The sequence below is a fragment of the Dipteris shenzhenensis genome, chromosome 11 (assembly GCF_047967505.1).
Source record: "Dipteris shenzhenensis isolate YYH24624 ecotype China chromosome 11, Dip_SZ_1.0, whole genome shotgun sequence".
NCBI lineage: Eukaryota > Viridiplantae > Streptophyta > Polypodiopsida > Gleicheniales > Dipteridaceae > Dipteris > Dipteris shenzhenensis.
This window is the reverse complement of record NC_141606.1, coordinates 17752655-17775260: the sequence shown is the minus strand read 5'-3', so window position 1 is coordinate 17775260 and position 22606 is coordinate 17752655. Positions and strand designations below refer to the sequence as shown.

Sequence of the window (22606 nt, the reverse complement as noted above, 5' to 3'; positions counted from 1 at the left end):
AGCCTCATAATATCGTAGAAAGAAAAAGGAATCATCCGCATAAGCCTAGCTGACAAAAGGTGGGCCCCTGGAAACTCTGCCATGCAGATCCTGCTAAGAAACCAAGGCATCTATATACATCAATAGAGGATGAGTAGAAATTGCAAAGAGGAGAGGACGAGTAGCAATTGCAAAGAGAAGAGCACTCAGGGACATCCTGGGCGGACGAAGCGACCTAAAGACCAAGAGGATGAGAGGGCATCAGATAAGAGGTAGCTTGATGTGCCCTCCTCATATAACCTATATACCACATTTTGCATCTTTCGCCAAAACCCAGCTGTAGCATAACTGCTGCAATAAAGTCCCATCTAACAGTGTCAAATGCTTTTTCAATGTCAACCTGAATGATGAGAACATCTTGTTGAGTGTATTTGGCATATTCTATGCCGATATAAGCATTTATTGTCCATAATCTGCCTACGGGGGACAAAACCATACTGTGCTAGGTGCAATCCCATGTATCAGGCTCAACTGATCCGAAAATTCAGCAGAAAATTCAACTGCCAAGCCATCCCAACCAGGAGATTAACAGAGCCCTAACTTGAAAAGTTTTCCTAATCTGTAAAAGGTAATTCCAGCTTATGTGCATCCTCTTGGGAGAGTATTGGTCGAATGTTGTGTAGAAAAACCCTTTGGGCATCAACCTCCAAAGGTAGGAGAGGAGGCGGGACTGCAAACATATCAGAAAAGTATTTATGCACCTCATCATCAAGTTGCTGCCTATTGATTGCCATGTATCATCCTGGCACAAAACATGATGCAAAGAAAGAATGCGATGAGAGGCATGAAGATTTTTGAAAAAGGCCTTGGAAGAACAACCAATATCTTGCATAGCTTTCTATTAAGAGCAAAGATGCCATTCTCTTAGCTTGCGATGATCATTATCAGAGAAGCAATGAAGAGCATCCCTAAAAGTAGATTGATCCTCTATGGACAATTGGCCTTGCTGCGCTGCAAAAGTGAAGCGTTGAACCAGGACTTTTGCATCTGCTACTTACGCCGCAAATCCCCAAGATAGCATTTACCATAACCTTAATGAGATCCTGCATTACCATGGAGAAACGGTCCCATGCCCATTCCTCATCAATCAAAGCATGCAAAACAAGGTGATGAATAAGAGCCTTCACCATCACCTGAAAGGCACGATGCTTCACATAAGATTTATTGAGACTAGAAAAAGTTGCTTGCATGGCAACTGCACATCATGTACTGGTAGACCAAAATGTAAAGTCATAGAGAGTGGAAAATGATCAGATAGGTGCAAGGAATAATCCAAATGCATGAAGATCTCATGGAGTAACGAAGAGGAGGGAAATCCATAGAGTAAAGAACCCTCACACCTCTGGAAGATGATGCCCTATCAATAGGGATACCAAGAATTGCGTCACCAAAGGTAGGGTACAAAGCCAGGGGAAAGAAATAATTCCTCCAAGCCGGGAACAGAGTTGGAATGCCTAAAATCCCTATCTGCAAAGCCACACCCTTTTCTCGATCAATGAAGGGATATTGGGTAGCTGACGCATAGGGGGTTGCTCGGACACAAGACCAGGGCTTAGGAGAGGATCTGAAGGATCTGCATCAATGGCCTCGTCCAAGGCTGGGCACGGCTGGCCACAACATGATTAGGCTCATGGGCATCACTAGCCATGACCAGAACTGGGACATCACAAGGTTTGATAGGTGCAGTGTCTGAGATGAAGTGGCCTCCTGATCTGTAGGTGAAGGAGCAACTCTAACTATCACCCAACATGGGACAGCGCGCATGAGACATTCGTGGGGGCACGAGGGGATGAGAGGCGGTGGCCACGCAGCTGGTGTTGGGACGTGTAGAAGGTGCCACAGGAGCTCTCTATCGAACATGAGTAGGAGCCACACCTGAGAACTTCTTGGCCCTTTTCTTCTTCTTAGGGAAATCCCTAGCATAGTGCCCAAAGATCCTATAAATCCGACACTGATATTGTTTGCCCACTATCTTGACACTTTGCCGAAAAAGAGAACCATTTGGACGCTAGATCATATTAGAAACAATGACCCTAACCCATCAGCCTTGCTTGCATCCACTGTGCAAGAAGGCAAAATGGGGAGGGGGGGAACGTACTAACTTGCCCAAAGAAAGCTTTGATAATGGCAAGCAGTTGTAAACCTGTGGAAGACCGGGGAATCTGATAAAGAGTAGAAGTAACCCGTCTGGACTCCTCCATTGGGTCAAAACCCAGGTTGAAAGGAGTGATAAAAGGAAGAACTTTACATGGGTGGCATGTGTGCGTGCAAGTGGGAGGGGTTGAGAGGGGAGAGGTTAAGAAGAGAGAGAGGATGAGAGGGGAGAGGTTGAGAAGGGAGACGAAGGAGATGAGAGGGGAGAGGTTGAGAAGGGAGAGGGGCTGAGACAGGAGGGGGAGAAGGGCTGAGAGATGAGGGCTGAGCTTACACAACTGCAATGTTGAACACTAGCTGCAATTTTGAAGCTGATGGTGGCACATAGAACCTTGCTGCAGATTCTGACACGAAATTGAAGCTATAAAAGGCACACTTCTTGAAGCAGGTGGTCCGTTTCTGTTGCTGGAACTTACAACAGCTTTCTCAGAACTTGAACTTCAGCAGCTAGCTGACACATCTGAAGCAATGTGCCATGATTTGCCCTGGCTCTGAATACCCTGACGTGATTGGAGCGGGCTGAAGGTCCTGAAACTTGAGCTGGAATCAGTCGAATCTGAAGCTCAGCCTGCGTGCTCCAAGGAACTTTAGTGGGCTGCTTAGAGCAAGCATACAATATGCACATTGTATTAATCAATGAAAGACAACATTAAAGGTTTCTGATGAGGGCTACTTACACATTGCTTTTCTTTCAACCACAAAAAGAAATATAAGGAGAGCAAACCTGCAGAACTCGCTCAAAGGCCTAACGAGATTTTCTTGTCTGTCCTAATCGATAGCGACAGAAACCTAATCCAAGCCTTACAGCAGCTGGGCAATGTGGGTGAACCCGCAATGCTTTCTGTGGAAACAATTCAAAATGTTTTCTCTTTAAGTTGGAGAACTAGACCACTAAAAAAAGAAGCCCTATTCTTGCAACACTTGTTCGTGTGATTTAGCTTCTTAATTTCGTCCTTGAGCACCCTCATCTCTTCCTTTGCTTCGTATACCTGGTAAATTGCTTGGGTGCATTCTTCTATCACCCTTGTCCCTTCCAGTTGCCAAGTGCCTTGTGCAGGGGCACATTGCTCTTAGTATTTTGTTTTCTTTCTCTGCTGTGCCTGCCCTGAACTTTGCCACACTCGAGGGAGTCAAATTCTCCTAGATGTGGCACAACACGTTCAGTTCTTGTTGAACAACACAACCATATTCATAGCAGTTTTTCTTGATATCATCTCCGGTTGAAGCCTGACAAAATATGAAGAGGGGAGAGGAGAAGAGTGGAGATGAGGAGAGAGGGCACAGCTAGAGAGCACACCACAAATGACTAACTGTACACTAGAATTAGTTGAAAAAATAGAATATATACAAACCCTTTTAGGGTTAGGGTTAGGGGATCTAACCCTTTCCTTTATAGCACTCTATAAGGTTAGTGCTATGCACATATGATCACGTGATGGTGCTATGCACACATGATCACATGATGTTGAGCGTGAACTCTCAACACCTTCCCTCAAGATCAACATCATGAAGTAGGCCTTCCCTCAAGATGATGATTCTGGGGAATCGAAGAAGGACTGAGCATTACATTCCATCACACCCCTTTAATGGGAATGTCCTTCCTCTGCATCAAACCAAGAGCTAGTCGGTGTTTCTCGAATAGCTCTTTACCGAGTGGTTTGGTAAAGATGTCTGCAACATTTTATTTGCTATCACAATGCTGCAGTGTGATGTCACCAAGTAACACTCTTTCTCTGATGAAGTGCTCTCTGACATCAATGTGCTTTGTTCTGGAGTGATATACTGGATTTTTGGCCAATGCTTGAGCCGATTGATTATCACAGTATATTGTTGTTGGCTTTGACTCATCAAAGTAATCTGTTTCTGACAATAGTCTTCTGAGCCATATAGCCTCACATGCACCTGTAGTGAGTGCTCTATACTCTGCTTCAGTCGAAGACAAAGAAACAGTTGGCTGTTTGTTTGACAACCATGATATAGCACCTTGACCAAGGAAAAATGCATATCCCTATGTCGATCTCCTGGTCTCATGATCTCCAGCATAGTCACTGTCACAGTATCCATGCAACCGTGGATGACTTCCTCTGCATTCTATCCCAAATTGTCTTGTACCTCTGATGTATCTCAAGACTCTTTTGGCTGCATTCCAGTGAGACTGTTTGGATTTGCCATAAACTGTGCTAGTGAGCTTACTGCATAACAAATATCTGGCCGTGTGATTGTCAGATATATAAGAGATCCAATGAGTTGCCTGTAGTATCTGTCATTGACTGTAGGCTTTTCTGAATCTTTAGTAAGTTTCAAACTCTGTTCCATGGGAGTGGCTGCAATCTTGCAATCTGCCATATGAAACTTCTTCAGGAGACTGTCAACATATTTGAGCTGACTCATGAATGTGCTATCTGAATCTCTCCAGAACTCAATTCCAAGACAATAGTGCATAAGTCCAAGATCTTTCATGTCGAACTCTGCAGATAAGTCTTGTTTTAATTTTCTGATGAAGCTATCCTTGCTTCCTGTCACAATGAGATCATCTACGTACAAAAGTGCAATAGTAATATCTTCCCCTTGAACTTTGTAGTAGAGAGTATGATATGCATTGGACTTCATGTATCCCAGATCAGCAAAATACTTGTCAATTCTGCTGTACCAACTTCTGGGGGCTTGCTTTAAGCCGTAGAGACTTTTCTTGAGATGGCAAACCTTGTTCTCTTTTCCTGGTTCAACATAACCGGCTGGTTGTTGCATGTAGACATCCTCGTCTAGATAACCATTGAGAAATGCATTCTTGACATCGAGCTGATATACATTCCATTTACTGAGTGTCGCTAGTGATATCAAGAACCGTATGGAATCCATCTTTGCTACTGGAGCATAAGTCTCATCATAATCTTGGCCATATTGTTGTGCAAATCCTTTTGCAACTAATCTGGCTTTGTATCTCTGAATACTGCCATCTGGATTGTACTTCACTTTGTATACCCATTTGTTGGCTATGGCCTTCTTTCCTGGTGGAAGGTCGCATAATTCCCAAGTGTTATTTTTATACAAAGCATCCATTTCTTCATTCATAGCAGTTTGCCATTCTGGCTTGTCGATGGCGTCTTCGAAGTACACTGGCTCTTCTGTAGCCATGATGGTAGTCATAAGAGCATAGTTGGTGGTTTCCACCTGAATTGCTTTGCCTTTCTGAGCATATGTCAATCTGGCTGGTGGTCTGCTTTCCCTAGTAGACCGTCTGAGCTGCTCTGGCACTGCTTGGGGTGTTGCTGGCAATTCTTGCTCTTCTTCATCAACCTGTTCTGTAGGTGACTGTGAAGTCGATGCTTCTATCTCCTGTGTAGGTGAGGTTTTCCATTCTGATTCCTCATCGAAGATTACATCTCTGGAGATAATGACTTTGCGGTTGATGGGATCATACAATTTGTATGCTTTGCTTTCTTCACTGTAGCCAACCATGATGCATTTGCGTGACTTCGCATCCAATTTCCTGCGATGATCATCATGTATGTGGGCATATGCTATGCAACCAAATATGCGGAGATGCCCAATGCGTGGCTTGTGTCCAGTGAATGCTTCATAAGGAGTCATACCTTGTATCGGTTCGGTAGGAAGCCGATTAAGCAAGTAGTTAGCTGTAGCTATTGCTTCTGCCCAATACTGATTCGAAAGATGCTTTTCACTAAGCATTGCTCTAGCACTGTCTGCTAAAGTCCCATTCTTCCTTTCAGCTATTGCATTTTGTTGAGGAGTATCTGCACATGTGAATTGTCTTCGAATGCCGTGATTTTTGCAAAAATTCATGAATGCTGAAGACATGTATTCACCTCCTCTGTCTGATCTCATGACCTTGATCTTTCTGCCTGTCTGGTTTTCTACCATGGCTTTGAATTCTTGAAATCTGGCAAACACTTCAGATTTTTCTTTCAGAAAGTAGACCCAACAATATCTTCTGTAGTCGTCGATGAAGGTCAAGTAATAAAGTGAACCATTGATGCTGCGGGTCTGGGCATAACCCCATACATCTGTATGAATCAAATCAAGAATACCTCGTGCACGAGAGGTACTTCTAACAAAGTTGGTTCGCTTTTGTTTGCCGAAGCAGCATGCTTCACAAACTTTTCCAAGAAATTGTAGCTTCGGAATCCCAATTGCCATATTTTGATTCCTTAGATCTAACAAGTACTTGAAGTTGACATGACCATATCTCTTGTGCCATTTTGCAGATAGTGGCATCTGTTGCATTTGAGCTGACATGGCATGCTTATCTGGTACTGTAGCTAGCATTCTGTATAAGCGTCCTTCCTTGACACCTTTTGCTACTAGCTGACCTCTTTTGGATTTGTCTCTGATAGTGCATTTATCACCGTCGAAGATGACTTTGTAGTTGTGTTCCGTCATTTGACCTACTGACAAAAGGTTCTTGCTGAGCTTCGGAACATAGAGCACATCTTTGACTAATCCTTTTGTACCAGTGAAATTGTTCATAGGGATAACACCTGTCCCTTGAACCGGATTCGGTGTATTGTCTGCTGTGTAGATGACATTCTTTTGACCTTCTAATGGCTTCATTTCTGTGAACCATTCCTGATGATTTGTCATATGAGATGATGCACCGCTGTCGATGTACCAAGGATCCTGTTCCACTTGGTCGACTTGATAGCTGAAATCCTCTTTGGGATTGAAATCAGTGTCTAGGTGCATTGTATCAGTCTGATACAATTCCTCACTTGCAAGAAACAAATTTCCATGTTCATTTGCAAAATGACTATGACTAGAATGTCCACCACGATGATTTCCTCTTCCTCGGGAATTCCCTCGATTACTGCTGGATTGACCGCCTTGGTCATACTGCTTCTTGCGGCAATCTCTTTCATAGTGTCCAAACTTGTGACAATAGTTGCATTGAATGTTTGACACATTGGTGGATGCATTCCCTCGTCCTTGGAATCTTCCTCGGTTGGAATGATTTCCTCTTTGCTGATTTTGATGTTGCTGAGGATGCTGCTGATGCTGATGCTGATTCTGACTTTGATTTTGTTGATGATGACCACTTTTCTGATATGATCTACCTCTGATTCTGCCTTTGCCTCTGCTTCTGTCTGAAGCTGTGAATGCCTGATCATTAGAATGACCTTTACGTGCTTGAATGGCCTGAGTCCTGAGTTCTTCACCAAGTAGAACTGACTGAAGTTCTTCCAGTGTTGGAATTTGCCGTTGGATGGCAATACTCTGGACTAGATTCTCATATCCTTCTCCTAGTCCATTCAGGATTACTTGAACCATTTCTGCGGGATTCATAGTCTCTCCTGCTGCTGCAAGTTGATTGTTGTAGTCTTTGATGCGGAGTACATAAGCATGACCGGTTTCACTACTGTTGCGGAAACTCTGGTTGATTTGGTTTCTCAGGGTGAGAATCCTGAATGTGTTCTTGGACTCGTAGAGAGCTGCGAACATATCCCATGCTTCTTTTGATGTCTTGACTGTGTTGAGCTGTCCTAGCATGATATCTTGCACATTCTGCTTGATCAGGTGATAGGCATACTTGTCTTTCTTATCCCATTCTGCTTGAGCTCGGGCAATGGCAGGATCTGCTACTGGTGCGGAAACTGTTTGTGTAGATGTAGATCCCGATGTAGATCCCGTTGCTGGTGCTGTGACAACAGATGGAGTAGAGCTACTGGTGGCTGGATCGGCCAATGGTCTAGGTATAGATCCATCGACATACTCCCATTTGTCCTGAAGCACAAGAATGGTCTCCATTCGGTATTTCCATGTACCGTAATTGGAGTTGTCTAACTTAGCAGATGCCTCCAGATTGAGGTTGCTAGTCGACATGGTGCAAACAATGTACTCAAAAAGTGTCCTGGAAAACTCTGTATGAATCAACTGCAAATACAGTGAAAATGCCAAGTGAAATCTCTGTACCGTCGGTGAAGATAGAACTGCAGTAAATAAGATCTGACCTGTGTTACAAGGCTTGTGGCAATGCCGGGAATAGCCAAGGGGCTTTACAAGGCTGAAAAATGATGTGCACGATGCCGTGAGATAGCCAAATAGGCTTTACAATGGTGGCATGTGTGTGTGAAATCAAGTGCTATCTGCCCACTGAATCAATCTGCAATGCCTCTGAACTCTAAAGTCTGCTCACTGAACTGATGAATGTAAGGTTTCAGGTAATGTAATGATGTGAAATCGGATGTGAGCGTATGGACTGACTCCGAGTAGGTACTAGTCGGGAATTTCGGGCATGGCTTAGATTGGCAACTTGGGGAATTCAAAGCGTCCCCTCTATGGCGATCTAGTCTACTCTGATCTAGATCTAAACCAACCGTCGATCGATGAAAGAGCAGCAAATAATTCCTTTTCCTTTGTTCTTTTTAAGTGCTGGGTCAGATGCGTCGATGTAGAGGCAAATGTGCGTGAAGGAAGTGGTTTTGTCGGCGAGGCTCAAATGTGAGTGTAACTTGCGCCGAAATGTGCGCGTGATGTAACGAGCGCGTAGAGCACGAAAAATCGAGCGACTTTCCTTTTTGGAGTACCCTCAAATTCTTCCTGGATCAAGAGATATGACTTGATCTAGGTGGAGGGGCAAAAGGAGTGCAAATGGTGCTCAATGATGATGTGTCACTGTGAGTCACATGCAGTGATGATGTGGCACTGTGCTTAGCAAGAGGTGTGCCAGTGAAGCTCTGTGCTGAGGTGGCAAGAGTGTGCACATGCAGTGTGTGCACAGTGTGCCTGGCAAGGGACTGTGCCTGCAGAGGGTCAGTGTTGACTAGACTGCTGAGGTGGCACAGATGATGTCAGCAGGGTGACGTGGCACTGATGACGTGGCAGATGACGTGGCAGTGCTGACGTGGCACTATGGATAAGGGTGCCACGTGGCTGATCCTTGACCACACCTGTGTGTGTGGTGACCCTGGGTGGATAAGGTTGGGGATAAGGCCACGTGTCTCAAGGAGGGAGACCGGAATCTTTGAAAGATTCTGACGGAATCTTGGAGATTCTGTCTCCCTGCGGATTTCCGTCGATGGGCTGGAGGCGTTGAAGCCGTCGGTTGGCTTGCTGAAGGCTTTCGTTGGAGGTCGGCCCTGCTTGTGGGCTGTTGAGCGTTGAAGCTTGTGTTTGTAGATGGAGCCGTGGAGACAGTGGAGGAGAGGCTAGCTACGGTCGTTGTAGGCTTGTGTCGTTGTCGGTGGCTGCTGCAGATTGTTTCAAATGCTGCGCAACTAGGACGATGAGGCAGGCCGACTGCCTGGATATCTAATAGCAATTGGTTTGGTCTAGAGCTAGGGAAGTCCGAAAAGAAAGGGGCTCACACCATCTCCAACTAACGCAACAAGATCGACACGGCCTTCATGCTTGGCCTTCTTTCAGTGTCAACATTCATATCAGCTGCTTCTATTACGCCGCCACCGGCAATCTCCAGCAACCTACAAGTCGCACGCTCCACCAGCTCTACGCAGCTCCTGGCAACCACGAGCAAGGCGCCGGCTTCAAGGACCTTCAGAGAGCACTCTGCTCTAGCTCCAAAGCACTCAGCTTTAGAGAGCGCTTGACTACCGACAGAAGACAACCACGAGTCGCTCCAGCTACCGCCAACTTCGCAGCAATAGCTGTTCGTAGATGGTCGCTACAGGATGTCGTTGATGGACAAGCTATCTTTGGATAAACCGAGTCGTTGTTGCAAAGTCGCTGTAGGGCATTGGAGCATGGTCTTTGAGCGGTGCTTGTTGCAGAGTCTCTGGAGTGTAGTAGAGCCTCTGGAGTATTAGTTGGAGTAGTCGATCGAAGCAAGAGCTAGGCTGTTGATGGCGAGCAAGGCTTCGAAAGCTTGTATGCGTTGGAGAGGAAGTGCTAGAGTAGAAGCAAGTCGAGAGACTCTCACAAATCTCTCTCTCAAAGACTCTCAAGGAAATAAATCTCTCTCGTTCTCTCTCAAACAGAAATCTCTCTCTTTCTCACACCTCAAGAATAGTGGATGGAAACTTTCTCTCTATTTCTCTTAAGAAGAAGAATCAAATCTCTCACAAACTCTTGAAGGAGATGAACGGAAATATCTCACCAAATGGACGGAATTTTCTCTCAACGGAAGTGAAGGGAAGGATCTCACAATCACTCAAGAGAACTCTCAATCTCACAATCTCTCTCACACTCTCAAGAATCACAATGTCTCAACGGAAGACAAGGGAGCTCTGATACCATGACAAAATATGAAGAGGGGAGAGGAGAAGAGTGGAGATGAGGAGAGAGGGCACAGCTAGAGAGCACACCACAAATGACTAACTGTACACTAGAATTAGTTGAAAAAATAGAATATATACAAACCCTTTTAGGGTTAGGGTTAGGGGATCTAACCCTTTCCTTTATAGCACTCTATAAGGTTAGTGCTATGCACATATGATCACGTGATGGTGCTATGCACACATGATCACATGATGTTGAGCGTGAACTCTCAACAAAGCCATGAAGTCAATTCATGGTAGTGGTTCAATGTAAAAGCCTCCATCAGTCGACTTGAAAAAATCATGATGGACCACTCGCTTCGCCCTCATCTTCAGCATGATGGGGGTTTTCTCCTTCTCCTATGATCGTTTGGCCTCTTCTTAGGTGTGACTGGGATTAAGGTTGAAGTTGAGATCGAGGTTGAGACTGGGATGTGGACTCTGATCGTTGTGCTAACTTACATGGCTGTGTGGGATGTGGACTCTGTTCGTTGTTGTGACTTACATGGCTGTGGGATGGGGCCTTAGGGGATCGAAGAAGAGCTCGTCCCACACATTCATTTGCAGTGTTAGTAGCTAATCGAGCACTCTTTGCCTCCTTGTGCCAAGCAGAGGTGGGGTCTCGCTTTGCATGCTGTTTGCTTCCCTACCTTTAACTTCTCCACCTGATCCTAGATTGGGAGGCCAGGCTGCTTAGCCCAATTCACTCATGTCCCTGCCACTGCCTTCAGAGCCTTCTCGACTAGCATCCTAGGCAGGCAAGTGTCCAGGGTCTTCAATTGGATTGGCTTAAAGAGGAAACGGAGGCAGTTGTTGGCTTTTGAATCCTTCACCTTGCTTGTCACATACCATTGCACCTGGAGTCATGTGTCTTTTTGAATACAAGTCATTGCACTCGACTATCAATGGCTTTGGGGATGCATCATCTCGGCTTGGCAACTTGAATGTTGAGGCAACTTCGGTCTCACTGATTGTGACTTGCCTTCCCTGTTGCAAGTCGTCAATCTTAGACAATTCGTCCAATCAAATCTATAGGGCTTCTTCTTGGCCATTCAAATGTTGAATGGCTATCCTTAGACTTGGCACAAGGAATTCCACTGGTACAACTACTTCTAGACTGAATGCCATGTGAACACGCAGTGTGCTCCCTGGTGACCATGAATGTTGTTCAGTAGGACCATAGTGCCATGTGGAGCTTGTGGTTCAAATCATTTCGGTGCTTGTTGACCGTTTTGTGGAGAATCGTCTTTAGCTCCTTATTTGTTGCTTCGGTTGATTACTTTCCGTCACATAGTATGTTCTCAATTTCTTGTGCTAGATCAAGAATTAACAGAATTGAAGACATGAATTTGACGTGATTGCAATCGGCCGTCCAAATATGCAGATGATATTTTCATACAAGAACATTGCAATACTTAGGGCAATGTTGTCCTACAAGGAGGTCACTTGGCACATTTGGTGACATAATCGGTCGCCACCAAGATGTGTTTATCCCCCCTGCCTGGATGTGTTGGGATTTTGAATGAGCCGATGAAATTGAATGCCCATTTCTAGAAGGGTTCCCATGGATAATCGTAATTCGATTCGTTAGGTCAGTCTCCCTACCCATTGGGATGTATCATATCTCTTGCAACGTCTTGTCCTACACTAAGAAATTTTTTCCTACTATGATGTTTTTGGAAAAATGACCACCCGCCACTTCTTGATGTGCTTCGTCCGTGATGATTGCTCATTCATGCAGAAAGAGGCATTGCCAGACAATCATGTCCCCTACTTTTTTGTACAAGTGGCCAACAATTAGTGTGTACTTCCAAGATTTGAGTGCATCCTTCACTGCTTGTCTGTGGTTGCATCTTCAGGGAATGTTGCCATAGAGAGGTATTGCATCATCTCTTCGTGCTTGTCTTCATAATTGACAACAATCTGGTGTCGAATAGACGATCATCTATCCCTTCTATGGATTTCTTGTCATCTGTGCAAGACAAGTAATTAGTGCCGCCCCATTGATGCAATAGTAGAATCTATTTGATCCCTCGTGGCTTCATGACTGATTGATTGATCAATAGAGCAGTGCCTGGTGGTCTACATAGAAGACAAATGGGTTGCCAGAAGATAGTGCTGAAATTTTTGAACACTATACACTCAATGGTTGAATAGTTCATCTTAGCCGTTGAGTTAACATAACAGATGGTGAAATCCAAGTTTCCCTCCAGATAAGCTAAATGTTATCCTGAATGCATCTACATGCACATGAAAGATTAGATTCTAGTTTGACTTTCTCAATGCGGGCCCCTTTACGGCCATCTCTTACAAGATCTACAACAATTCGGCTAAATACGATTCCAATCAACTTTGTATCTTGCCTTGTGAGCTGATGGGGGGGTTCAGCTACTTTAGTTATTTTTTTAATGAACCGCCTGTAGAAGTTGAGGAACCCCACAAATAACCAGACTTGCTTGATGTTGCTTTGCTCTTTCGCCTTTTGTATGGCATCAATTTTAGGCTTCACAGTCATGATGCCTTCGCCTAAAATCGGGTGTCCTAACAAGACCCCTAAGAACACACAAAACACACATTTGTATGAAATAAGGGGGATTTGGTTCTCCCGGCATTTTTGGAATACCTTTTGTAGGCACTCTGTGTTGCTTCGTACTATAGATGCAAAAATCATGCAAGAATATCACTAGGACTTCAATGATGTAATCCTGGAAGGTTTCCATCATTAAGTATAACTCGCCCTTCTGCGATTTGGCCGCTACTGTTGATTCAGTTGATTTGATTGGCTGGTTCTTCTTGGACTGCTCTTTGTCTTATTCAACTAGTTGGTCAACACCCTCATTCGCACCACAAAATCATACACTGATTCACCCACTTCTGTTTGATTCCCTGACGTACCGAACTTGTGTTGAAACCTTCTCAAGAAGGCCTCCTTCACTTAGCCCCATGCGGCAAAGTGATCATTTTGATATTGATCAACACACTCAATGGCTTTGTCTAGAAGGTGGTGGGAAAGTACATTAAGTACTCCATATTGACTCGCAATATCGTTGCCATTTTTAGAAAACTTTGCACATGGGATCGAGGATTCTCACATCTCAACCCACGTATTTTTGGAACTTTATCCTTAACTTTGATCCCCTTGTTGCTTTTGCATTCTAGTCAGACTTTGCCTCGATGAGATTTTTAAGGATCCACTTCTTGATTCTTGCTATAATTTATCTGAATCTTTTCGAGGTATGGAGTCTCGACTCTTTTGGTATTCCCCTTCTTCCTCTCTTTGTTTGGTGTCATAATAGGTGAACTTCTCGATCTACTCACTTTCATCCTCAGTCTGGGTCTCTGCATTCAAAGTCCAAAGCCCACTAACTCTATTCCCACCATCCACTCATCTCTTTGCAACTATCTCTGTGTCGGCATAGAGTTTTTACATCCACTGTTTCAAAATTCATTGTGAGTGGATTCGCATTGTTCCATCACCGGCTCATCCAGCACAAACCACAATTCACTTCCCAATAGGATTGCCAAATGTCGTGCCCAAATTATGGCGGCATGCAACTTATTCATTCTTTATCTAGAAGAGCTTAGTGCATTCGCATCCGTTCTCATATGCGGAGCAGATTGCCATTTCCTTAGGCCAATTGATGGTGCACGTTGCATGGAACAAGTGCTAGGCATGTGTAATGAATGGACAAAACATCAGGTGCAAGGGAAATACATGTTGCTTAGAAACAAATGGAACAGAGGGGAAAAGGAAATAATCAGAGTGAATGATAGAAAGATCTTTTCATTCCTTCAGCAATAAAGATACAACCAACTCTTCGACCAAACTGTATGCCCCCACTAGCTGCATAGGAAGCAAGATGACCCTAAGTTTCTCACATCTACTCTCTTATATACAAGCCTTCTAACAACGTTTGGTGGGTACCACCCGCCAACCCGCATTAGATTCATTCGCACCTACCCTCAAGATGTAGGTGCCATCAAGCTCAGTGTCAAAATGCTATGACATTCCATGACACAAGCAATATCCTCTCACATAGGCAGCTCCCACTAGCTTGATTTGGCACATTGCAACAACGGCCATTTTGGGTTGGTGAAGACGATGTTGACTTGGGCGAAGGGATGGACTTCGCTTCTCCTTGCGATTCGCCCAACCTAGTTCTTCGTTCTCCTCCTTGCTGGTGCCCTTTTCCCCTTAGCCTTCATTCTTTGTTAAGGCCCTTTGTTGAAATCCCATTTCTTCATTCATGGGGTTCAAGAATTATCATAGGTAAGACACCTAGATTGAAATATAGATGAAGAAGAAAGATCTAGATGATATTGCATTAGAATGCATAGAGAAGAAAACTACAAAACCTTTAGTAACATAAATACTCAAAGATGAAGCATGAGAGCTAAAGAAAGACTACTACTAGATATAACACTTAGACAAGCTCAGCATATGCTGATTTATAGCATAGAACAACATATCATAAGTGAAGATACTTATCTCCTTCTTTAGATAAGCTAGATCGTAGCTTACTTTTTTTCATCTGCATCATTGCTTACAATTTCCTACCTTAAATCACCAATTTGGGTTTGAACCTATTTCTCCTCCTTTTGTTGACATAGAGATCTCTTAGGTATCCCCATTCATACGTTTATGTCAGTCTTGAGACAACAGACCAGAACATGTACACCTTCTCAGGGAGGAGATTGGATGGACAGCCCTAGATGGATCTTTACGTCAACCCGTCTCAGATCTCCTACCTCCCCTCTCATGGCTGCCATTCTGAAAGCTTGGGACAGCTTCAGAATTACTCTTCGGAGAGTTCCACCCTCCTCTCGTGAAGAAATTGACAGGTAGCCCGTCATGTGGAATGATTGCATACTAGATGAGCATGATAGATCATTGGGCATGTCACACTATATGCAGTGGTCTAGACGGGAGTTGGAACCTGCATCCACAATGGGTGCTTGGAAAGCTTTCAGGATGCTTCTAGAGGATCAGAGAGCTCATTTAGCTAGTCACCTCAGAGGAAGTGCAGCCAGGATGCAGCAGATAGATGCAACTATACCAATGGAGTGGATGGATACAGACCATTTGCCTATTTCAGAGTACACCTAGTTGGGGGCTTTTTCGAGAATAGGTATCCCTCTACAGGTTATAGCCTTGCGGGATACACATGAGGATACTCTTGTCTTTCAGGTTCATGCAGGACATAGACTCCATAGATCTTCAGAGGACATTCTTTTGGAGGCTCCTTTTCAGCCTGTCAGGGTTGCAAGATACATGGAGATGGGTAGAGACTCACAGTGGTATCTTGATCCATACCCCGTTCTCCTGGCTATTGGATCTTGGAGGCTTTGGTTGTATGGAGGTTCCCCTATTAGATCCTTGTAGTGGGAGGGAATGGGAGTGGATAGATGAAGGGCACCGAGAGAAGAACATCCCCTTCTTTTGTTACATGGTCAGAAATGCCAGGATATTCAGTTGTAGAGGTTGGAGGGCCCCTAGAGCTCCTCATTGGGATACTTTTCAGATTTCTGCAGAGATGCAGAAAAACTTTTGGAGGAAACTTTTGGAGAAAAACTTTTGGAGGAGACTTTGGAAATCCCTCAAGAATAGGAAAACCACGTTATTCATCTAGCTTACTATTCATGGAGGGATTGTAGTGAACCTATGGAGATCCAGGCTCGGGGCTGACCCTACAAGTCCTCGATGCCACTCAGCAATTGAGTCAGTGCAGCACTGCCTTTGGGAGTGCACTCAGGCGAGGATAATTTGGAAGGGTGTTGCTAGGATACTTTGCATTTTTCATAGAGCACCCTTCTTCATGACCGGGGGATCAATTGCTTGGTTGTCACTCACTGGTCCACAAGCTTTCTTTGAGGGACATGACACGGACATAGCTTTCTTTGTTCGATGACACCTTGTGGAGTCATGCTCCCTCCGGGATGTTCCGTTTACTCCATTCAGAGCTCCCCACGCTTCTGTAGACACATTTTGGGAGATTCTGGCTAGTTTTACAGCATGGCATATTTGGAGAGCCAGATGTACAGAGGCTTTGGAGGACTCCCAGGTTCACCCTTCTCAGACTATGGCCAATATCTGGGCAGGTACTATACACACTTTGATGGCCATTTAGGCGAACATACAGGGAACCTCCAGGACTGCTACTGCTAGGAGAGTTGCCTTTCTCAAAGTCTAGAAGGATTGTCCTTTCTTCTCTGACTCTCCTTCAAGGATGAGGTGGCATTTTTAGCTGCCACCTGGGATTTTTGTTTGCTCATTCTGAGCTGTTTTTCCTCATGCTTGACATGATGTACTCCCGCACCATAGCTTGCTGTGCGGTTTTTTTTCATACTTAATGAAGTACTTTTCTTGAAAAAAAAAAAAGGAACATGCAGAATCGACCTAAAAGACTCTACAAAAAATTGAGTTATTACATTCAAAATATATAGAATGGAGTGCATGCTACAACAGCTCTTCATATCAACAAAGAATACAAATTTGTGTGGAAGTCAATCAAAGATGCTTTAGTATACAATGCAGACACGTAAAACACGTTACTTGAAAGCATACTCACCTTTCTATCAACATTGCCCTTATCACATTGGGAGGCAACAGAGTAGACAAAAGCCCTGAAATAAACCAGAAGAATGACTTTAAGCAATGCTTCTCTAGAGTCCCAAAAGACAGAGGGAGAAATACAAATAGTGTGGCATTACAACCTTGAGGCTTGGAGAGAGGTATACATATCAGCCAGCTTTCCCTGAAACATACAAGAAAGTGTCATACAAGTGGAAGTGTCTCTCAATCCCCAAAAAAAAGAATTTTGAGAAAATAAACTTTCGCTTTTTAAATAGCAAGTAGCCAATCGGGAAATAACATTATCATGCTGCCTCTTTCCACCTTGCCTTCGCTCACTCTTGTTCCTTAGCCCATTCAAGACTGTATCGCTGCCGGCTTTGTGAATTTTGTCCAAACCTGTCTGTCCACTAACCCACTTTGCGTCTGCCAGCCCCTGAGCTTTTCTAGCTTACTATAGGCTCAAGAGAATCCTCAAACAGGCCCCTACTTGCTTCCATTGTGCCTAGGGCCTGAGCTTTTCTAGCTTACTATAGGCTCAAGAGAATCCTCAAACAGGCCCCTACTTGCTTCCATTGTGCCTAGGGCCTCTCCCCACCACCAGTGCTAGCCAAAGGGCTGTGTCTCAGCCCATTTTGCCACCTGGGAATCCCCTTTGGGGTTTTCCCAGCCTCTCTTGCCATTCGCCAACCCCCTCTAGGCTAGGCAATATTATTATTATTTCTCTACCCCGTCGAGATCACATTGATAGGGGGTTTTCAAGTCCCCCACACAGCCGCCTCCCCTCTCTCCTTTTACCTTTTTCTTCTTTTCCCCTTCGCCTCTGAGCTAGCAATTGGTACTTTTGTTTGACAAAGGAGGTCGTGATGTAGGCAGCGACCTTTGGTCCGACCAGAGGGGATCCCATTTGTATTCCCAAATTGTATACAAGTTTTATGCTTAGCCTCCGAAAATGTATGAATAGATGCTATACTTTATATGACATGAAACCATAATCTCGCATTCAAATCCAAACCTGTATCAGCTGGAATTCCCCAATTGGAGAACCAAATTGTTCTCTCTGTCGAACATACGGAAGAACTGCATCCATGGAAGCCTGCATTAGGCCAAGAGGTCCAGCAGCTAAGACAAGCCTTTCCAGATCTAATCCTGACATCATGACATATACACCTGCAACAAAGGTACAAATTGTCAATGTTTTTAGTTTGGAATACCATATCCTGAGACAACACTTGCAATGGTAGCCACATACATAAGCGTGCTCACATGCATAAGCCATGTGATAGCCATGTCCATGTCTACACAATACAGCCAGACGCAAAACATAAATATGTCCTTTTGCAATTAAGAGAGGTGGGGCATGAATTGGAATCCAGGCTGCTTGGCTTTCTGACAAGCTGCTTTTGCTATCAGATATTTGGTTTTGCTTAACTTTTTTGGTGTACCCTCAGTGGTCTATCTAGGCCGTTCTCCTTGCCGATGCCTTGCTGATGGACCATTTGTATGCAATGAAAATCTGTTACTACAAATATATACAAACATTGTTTCTGTTCAAAAATATATAGATATATATATGCATTCAAAACATCACTAAGGCTTAGGCATTCTTGATCCTTATGGACAGGTCACGACTGCCATGTTTACAATCCCTTGACTTTTGATTGACTTACAACCTTTGTGTTTTTCTCTGTCCTCCTTCCTAGGTTGCACTAGCTGAATTGAAGGTGACCATAGGTTGTTAACTAGCTCCATCTCTAGTCCACTATTTCGAAATCTAGTTGCTGTTTTCTTGGGTTCTCCTTCCGCCCCTTGCTCTCACCTACAATGACATCCAAGTCTTTCACATTCCTGTTGTCATGCTACCGTTTTCCTGGCTTTCCCTTCTGTCCCTTGCTCTTACCTTCAACCCAAACCCAGTTTTTTTCAATGAATACATCAATCATAATCATTCAACTGAGCAGCTTGGTTGTGGTGAGGTGGAAGCCATTGGGCTCGATAGCACTTGCTGTTAGTAGGGACTCCGAGGGTTTGGGACTAGGATTGTTTCTAGGCCTAGGCAATTTAGAAGGTGTGCAAAGGGCAGCCCAAGAGAGGGATTTTATGATAACATGGAACCAAATGTAGAATCCCATTAACAAGTGCTGCATTCAAAGGAGTGTTCGAGAGACAGAGCTCGTAAGAAGGTGAAGACCTCATATGGAACCACAGGAGAACCAAAGCTCATGGATGAATCCAAGGCTGGGTGGAGAACAAGATTGGAGCCCTCTTTAGGCAGCTACATTTCATTGGTATAAATATTCCTTGAATGATTTAATGGTTGAATTTAAAGATGTATTTTCCATGTGATTAACCTGATGGCTAGCCCCTCGAGAGAGAAGTAGATCATGAGATAGATATAATTACTGGATCTACCGATGTTTGTAAACTACATAGACTTAATCAAATGGAAGAACGCCAGGTCGAAAGACAATTAACTGAATATCTTAGGAAAGGCCAAATCCGTTTTACTGGTAAAGAAAAAGGATGGTACTATTCGGCTATGCATAGATTACTGGGCTTTAAATAAAATCACAATAAAAAATAAGTATCCTATGCCTCGCATTGATGAGCTCTTTGATCAATTGCAAGGGGCAAAATATTTTACTAAAATTGACTTAAGATCAAGATATCACCAAGAAAAGGGGATGTCCCTAAGACATAGTACTACCAGTTTAGAGTCTCAAGGCACTGTTTGTAAGTGTCATAAAGGTTGCTAGAGCATTAGTTAAGCGAATGGCATTATTAGGAAAATTTGCTGCAATATTCTTAGATGATATCATTATCTGTAATAAAACAAGGAAAAAACATATGGAACATTTGAGGAAAGTGTTACAATGCTAGAGATAACTCTCTTTTTGCTAGAGAATCCAAGTGTGAATTATGTGCAAAAGAAGTGAAATACTTAGAACGTATTGTCCCCCACAAAGGGATTCGTATGGATCCTGAAGAGGTAAAGGCCATATTGGAATGGCCATATCCTACAAATATTCTTAGGTTTGTCTGGATTTTATAGGAGATTCATACAAGACTATGCTAAGATTGTTGTTCTAATGATGGATCAGCTTAGAAGATATCCTTATCTATAATAAAACAAGAAAAAAGCATATGGAACATTTGAGAAAAGTGTTCCAATTGCTTAGAGATGACTCTCTTTTTGCTAGAGAATCCAAGTGTGAATTATGTGCAAAAGAAGTGAAATACTTAGGAATATTGTCCCCCACAAAGGGATTCGTATGGATCCTGAAGAGGTAAGGGCCATATTGGAATGGCCACATCTTACAAATTTACAAGAATTATAAATATTCTTAGGTTTGTCTGGATTCTATAGGAGATTCATACAAGACTATGCTAAGATTGTTGTCCTAATGATGGATCAGCTTAAGGGGAAGGGACATACCTTCAAATGGAATGAACCTCGAAAGAAAAGTTTTGAAAACTTAAGAGTCGCTATTGTTGGAATATGAAGCCAAAGTGAGTCAAAAATGAGTGTACTAGGTGTCTAGGCGATGCTTTATAGTCTAGTGATTCCTAGACATGTCAAATGTCATATTGGGAGTTATCCCATATACACTATGGCTTTCTAAAGTCTAGTGTCACACTATATAGTGTTGTACTTGTCTTGAGTCTTTTGATATCAGTGAACATCAAGCTATCTACATGTGAGTATTTTGGTTATCATTGCCTAGCACTTATTCTTTCATTTTCCTTTCCATTTTTCTTTTCATTATGCTTTCCACATTTCCATTCCGTTTCTAGCTAGCTACTAGATCTCTTCATATGGTATCAGAGCCGTGTTCCTAGCCCTGCTCTCTCTTTCCCTTTCCCTTCCAAGAGGTTGAGGTGAGGGAGGCCAATGAAGCTACTCTAACTCCTCCTTGGAAGGCTGCCATCTTCTCTCCTTCCTTGAGCTCTCTTCTCCACGCCATGATCTGCCACCTCTCTTCTCCTTACTTCAGCTACATCTTTCTGTGACCTGCGGACGATATGACGCTTCTATCCGGAGCTAGAAGTAGAATCACGGCTTCGTATCTTCAGCAAAGTTGTAGAACACCTTGAGTACTACAAATTTCGTTTTTACATCATTGCGATCCGAGTTTTCTGTGAAAAGTTACAGCCCTTGCAAGAAGTGGCAAAATTTATTTCTGCGCGTGAATTTTGTTCTGGAGCTCAATGATTTGACAGCCCAAGCATGATGCAACCAACTCAATGTGGAGCTGTCCATCCTCTTCATCGTTGACCTCTGCTCCAGGCCGCCATTTGCTCCTTCTGTCCCACATTCTCTTGGAGCTGTTGCCCGCAAGTTCATGCCCGCATTCTGCCCGTCATTCTCTTGGAGCTGCTGTCCACGCTGCCTCAATCTTCTCTGCCCGTCATTTGACATTACATTGCAGTGACTCCTTCATGTGACTACTCCAAACTTTGGTGAAAACTTCCCGAGCTAAATGTGAGTTCTCCGATACTACTCCGACACACTCTACTACAGTGATCTCTCTGATTAGTGTATTACGTTGAGCTTGATGCAGACCACTCTACATCAACAAGTGACTTCTTCAACATTGCTTATTCGATCGGTGCCTGAGGTACTTCGCATTGATTGACTTTCCGATTGGTCGTGGTACCTGAGGCTTCTACTTCGACATTGGTGACTCTCCTTCCTGCATTTTGAGAGTCATCATGTAATTGCTCCATGTAGCTACCCCATGGACTTCACCGACACATCTTTTGGGGCATTCTTGCCTAGTGCTTCTTCGACATCGTCATCGTCTCGCAAGGATGTGCACACGTGTGCAGTGGCTACTTGGAGGACATCTCTTATCATAAGAGATCTATTTTTTTATTACTACAGCTTGATGTATTTTGGGGTCCTTTGTCCTGGGTAGTCCCCCTATAATGATATGTATTGAGTATTTGGTTTTCATTGAGTCTAAAGGTCCTTTGTCTTGGATAGTCCTCCTAAAAAGATGTATTGGTTTTCCTATTTTTTTGGTGTGTGGCTTCCTAACATGTCCTGTTATGAAGCCAAGGGGAGATGTACTGTGAAAGCCATATGTATTGGCTTTGATAGGTCTATTTGTTTATCAAGCCTGGCTTGAGAGTTCTAGGATGTTGGTGCATTGATCTCCTAGACCTCTGAGTTGGTCATGCATCCATGCATGATGAGCCTCTGAGCCATGCTAGATGAGATTTCTATGTTATGCTCACTAGCCTCTGAGCCATGCTCACTTGTTTCTGAGATTGTGTGGGAACCATGTCTAGTTCTAGACCGGCATGCACAGTTCTGATGACCGTCATTGTCATGTTCTGTTCTTGGTTCCATTCCAGTAGTCTCTCACCTTGCCTTCATGGGGGGGTGTTGGAATATGAAGCCAAAGTGAGTCAAAAATGAGTGTACTAGGTGTCTAGGGGGTGTTTTATAGTCTAGTGAGTCCTAGACATGCCACGTGTCATATTGGGAGTTATCCCATGTACACTATGGCTTTCTACAGTTTAGTGTCAACACTATATAGTGTTGTACTTGTCTTGAGTCTTTTGATATCAGTGAACATCAAGCTATCTACATGTGAGTATTTTGGTT

General features: G+C 43.7%; 1 protein-coding gene across 2 annotated transcripts in view; it reads right to left on the bottom strand.

Annotated features, from left to right (window-relative positions):
* The window catches only part of IVD (isovaleryl-CoA-dehydrogenase), a 146757-nt gene that overhangs the window by 18580 nt on the left and 105571 nt on the right, over positions 1 to 22606 (bottom strand). For both annotated transcript variants that reach the window (XM_087381271.1, XM_087381270.1), the window contains exons 12-14: positions 18008 to 18162; positions 17136 to 17176; positions 16991 to 17045 (exon numbers count right to left, since the gene is read on the bottom strand). In XM_087381271.1, the coding sequence (XP_087237397.1) occupies positions 16991 to 17045; positions 17136 to 17176; positions 18008 to 18162 (251 nt within the window). The remainder of the gene's footprint in view (positions 1 to 16990; positions 17046 to 17135; positions 17177 to 18007; positions 18163 to 22606) is intronic.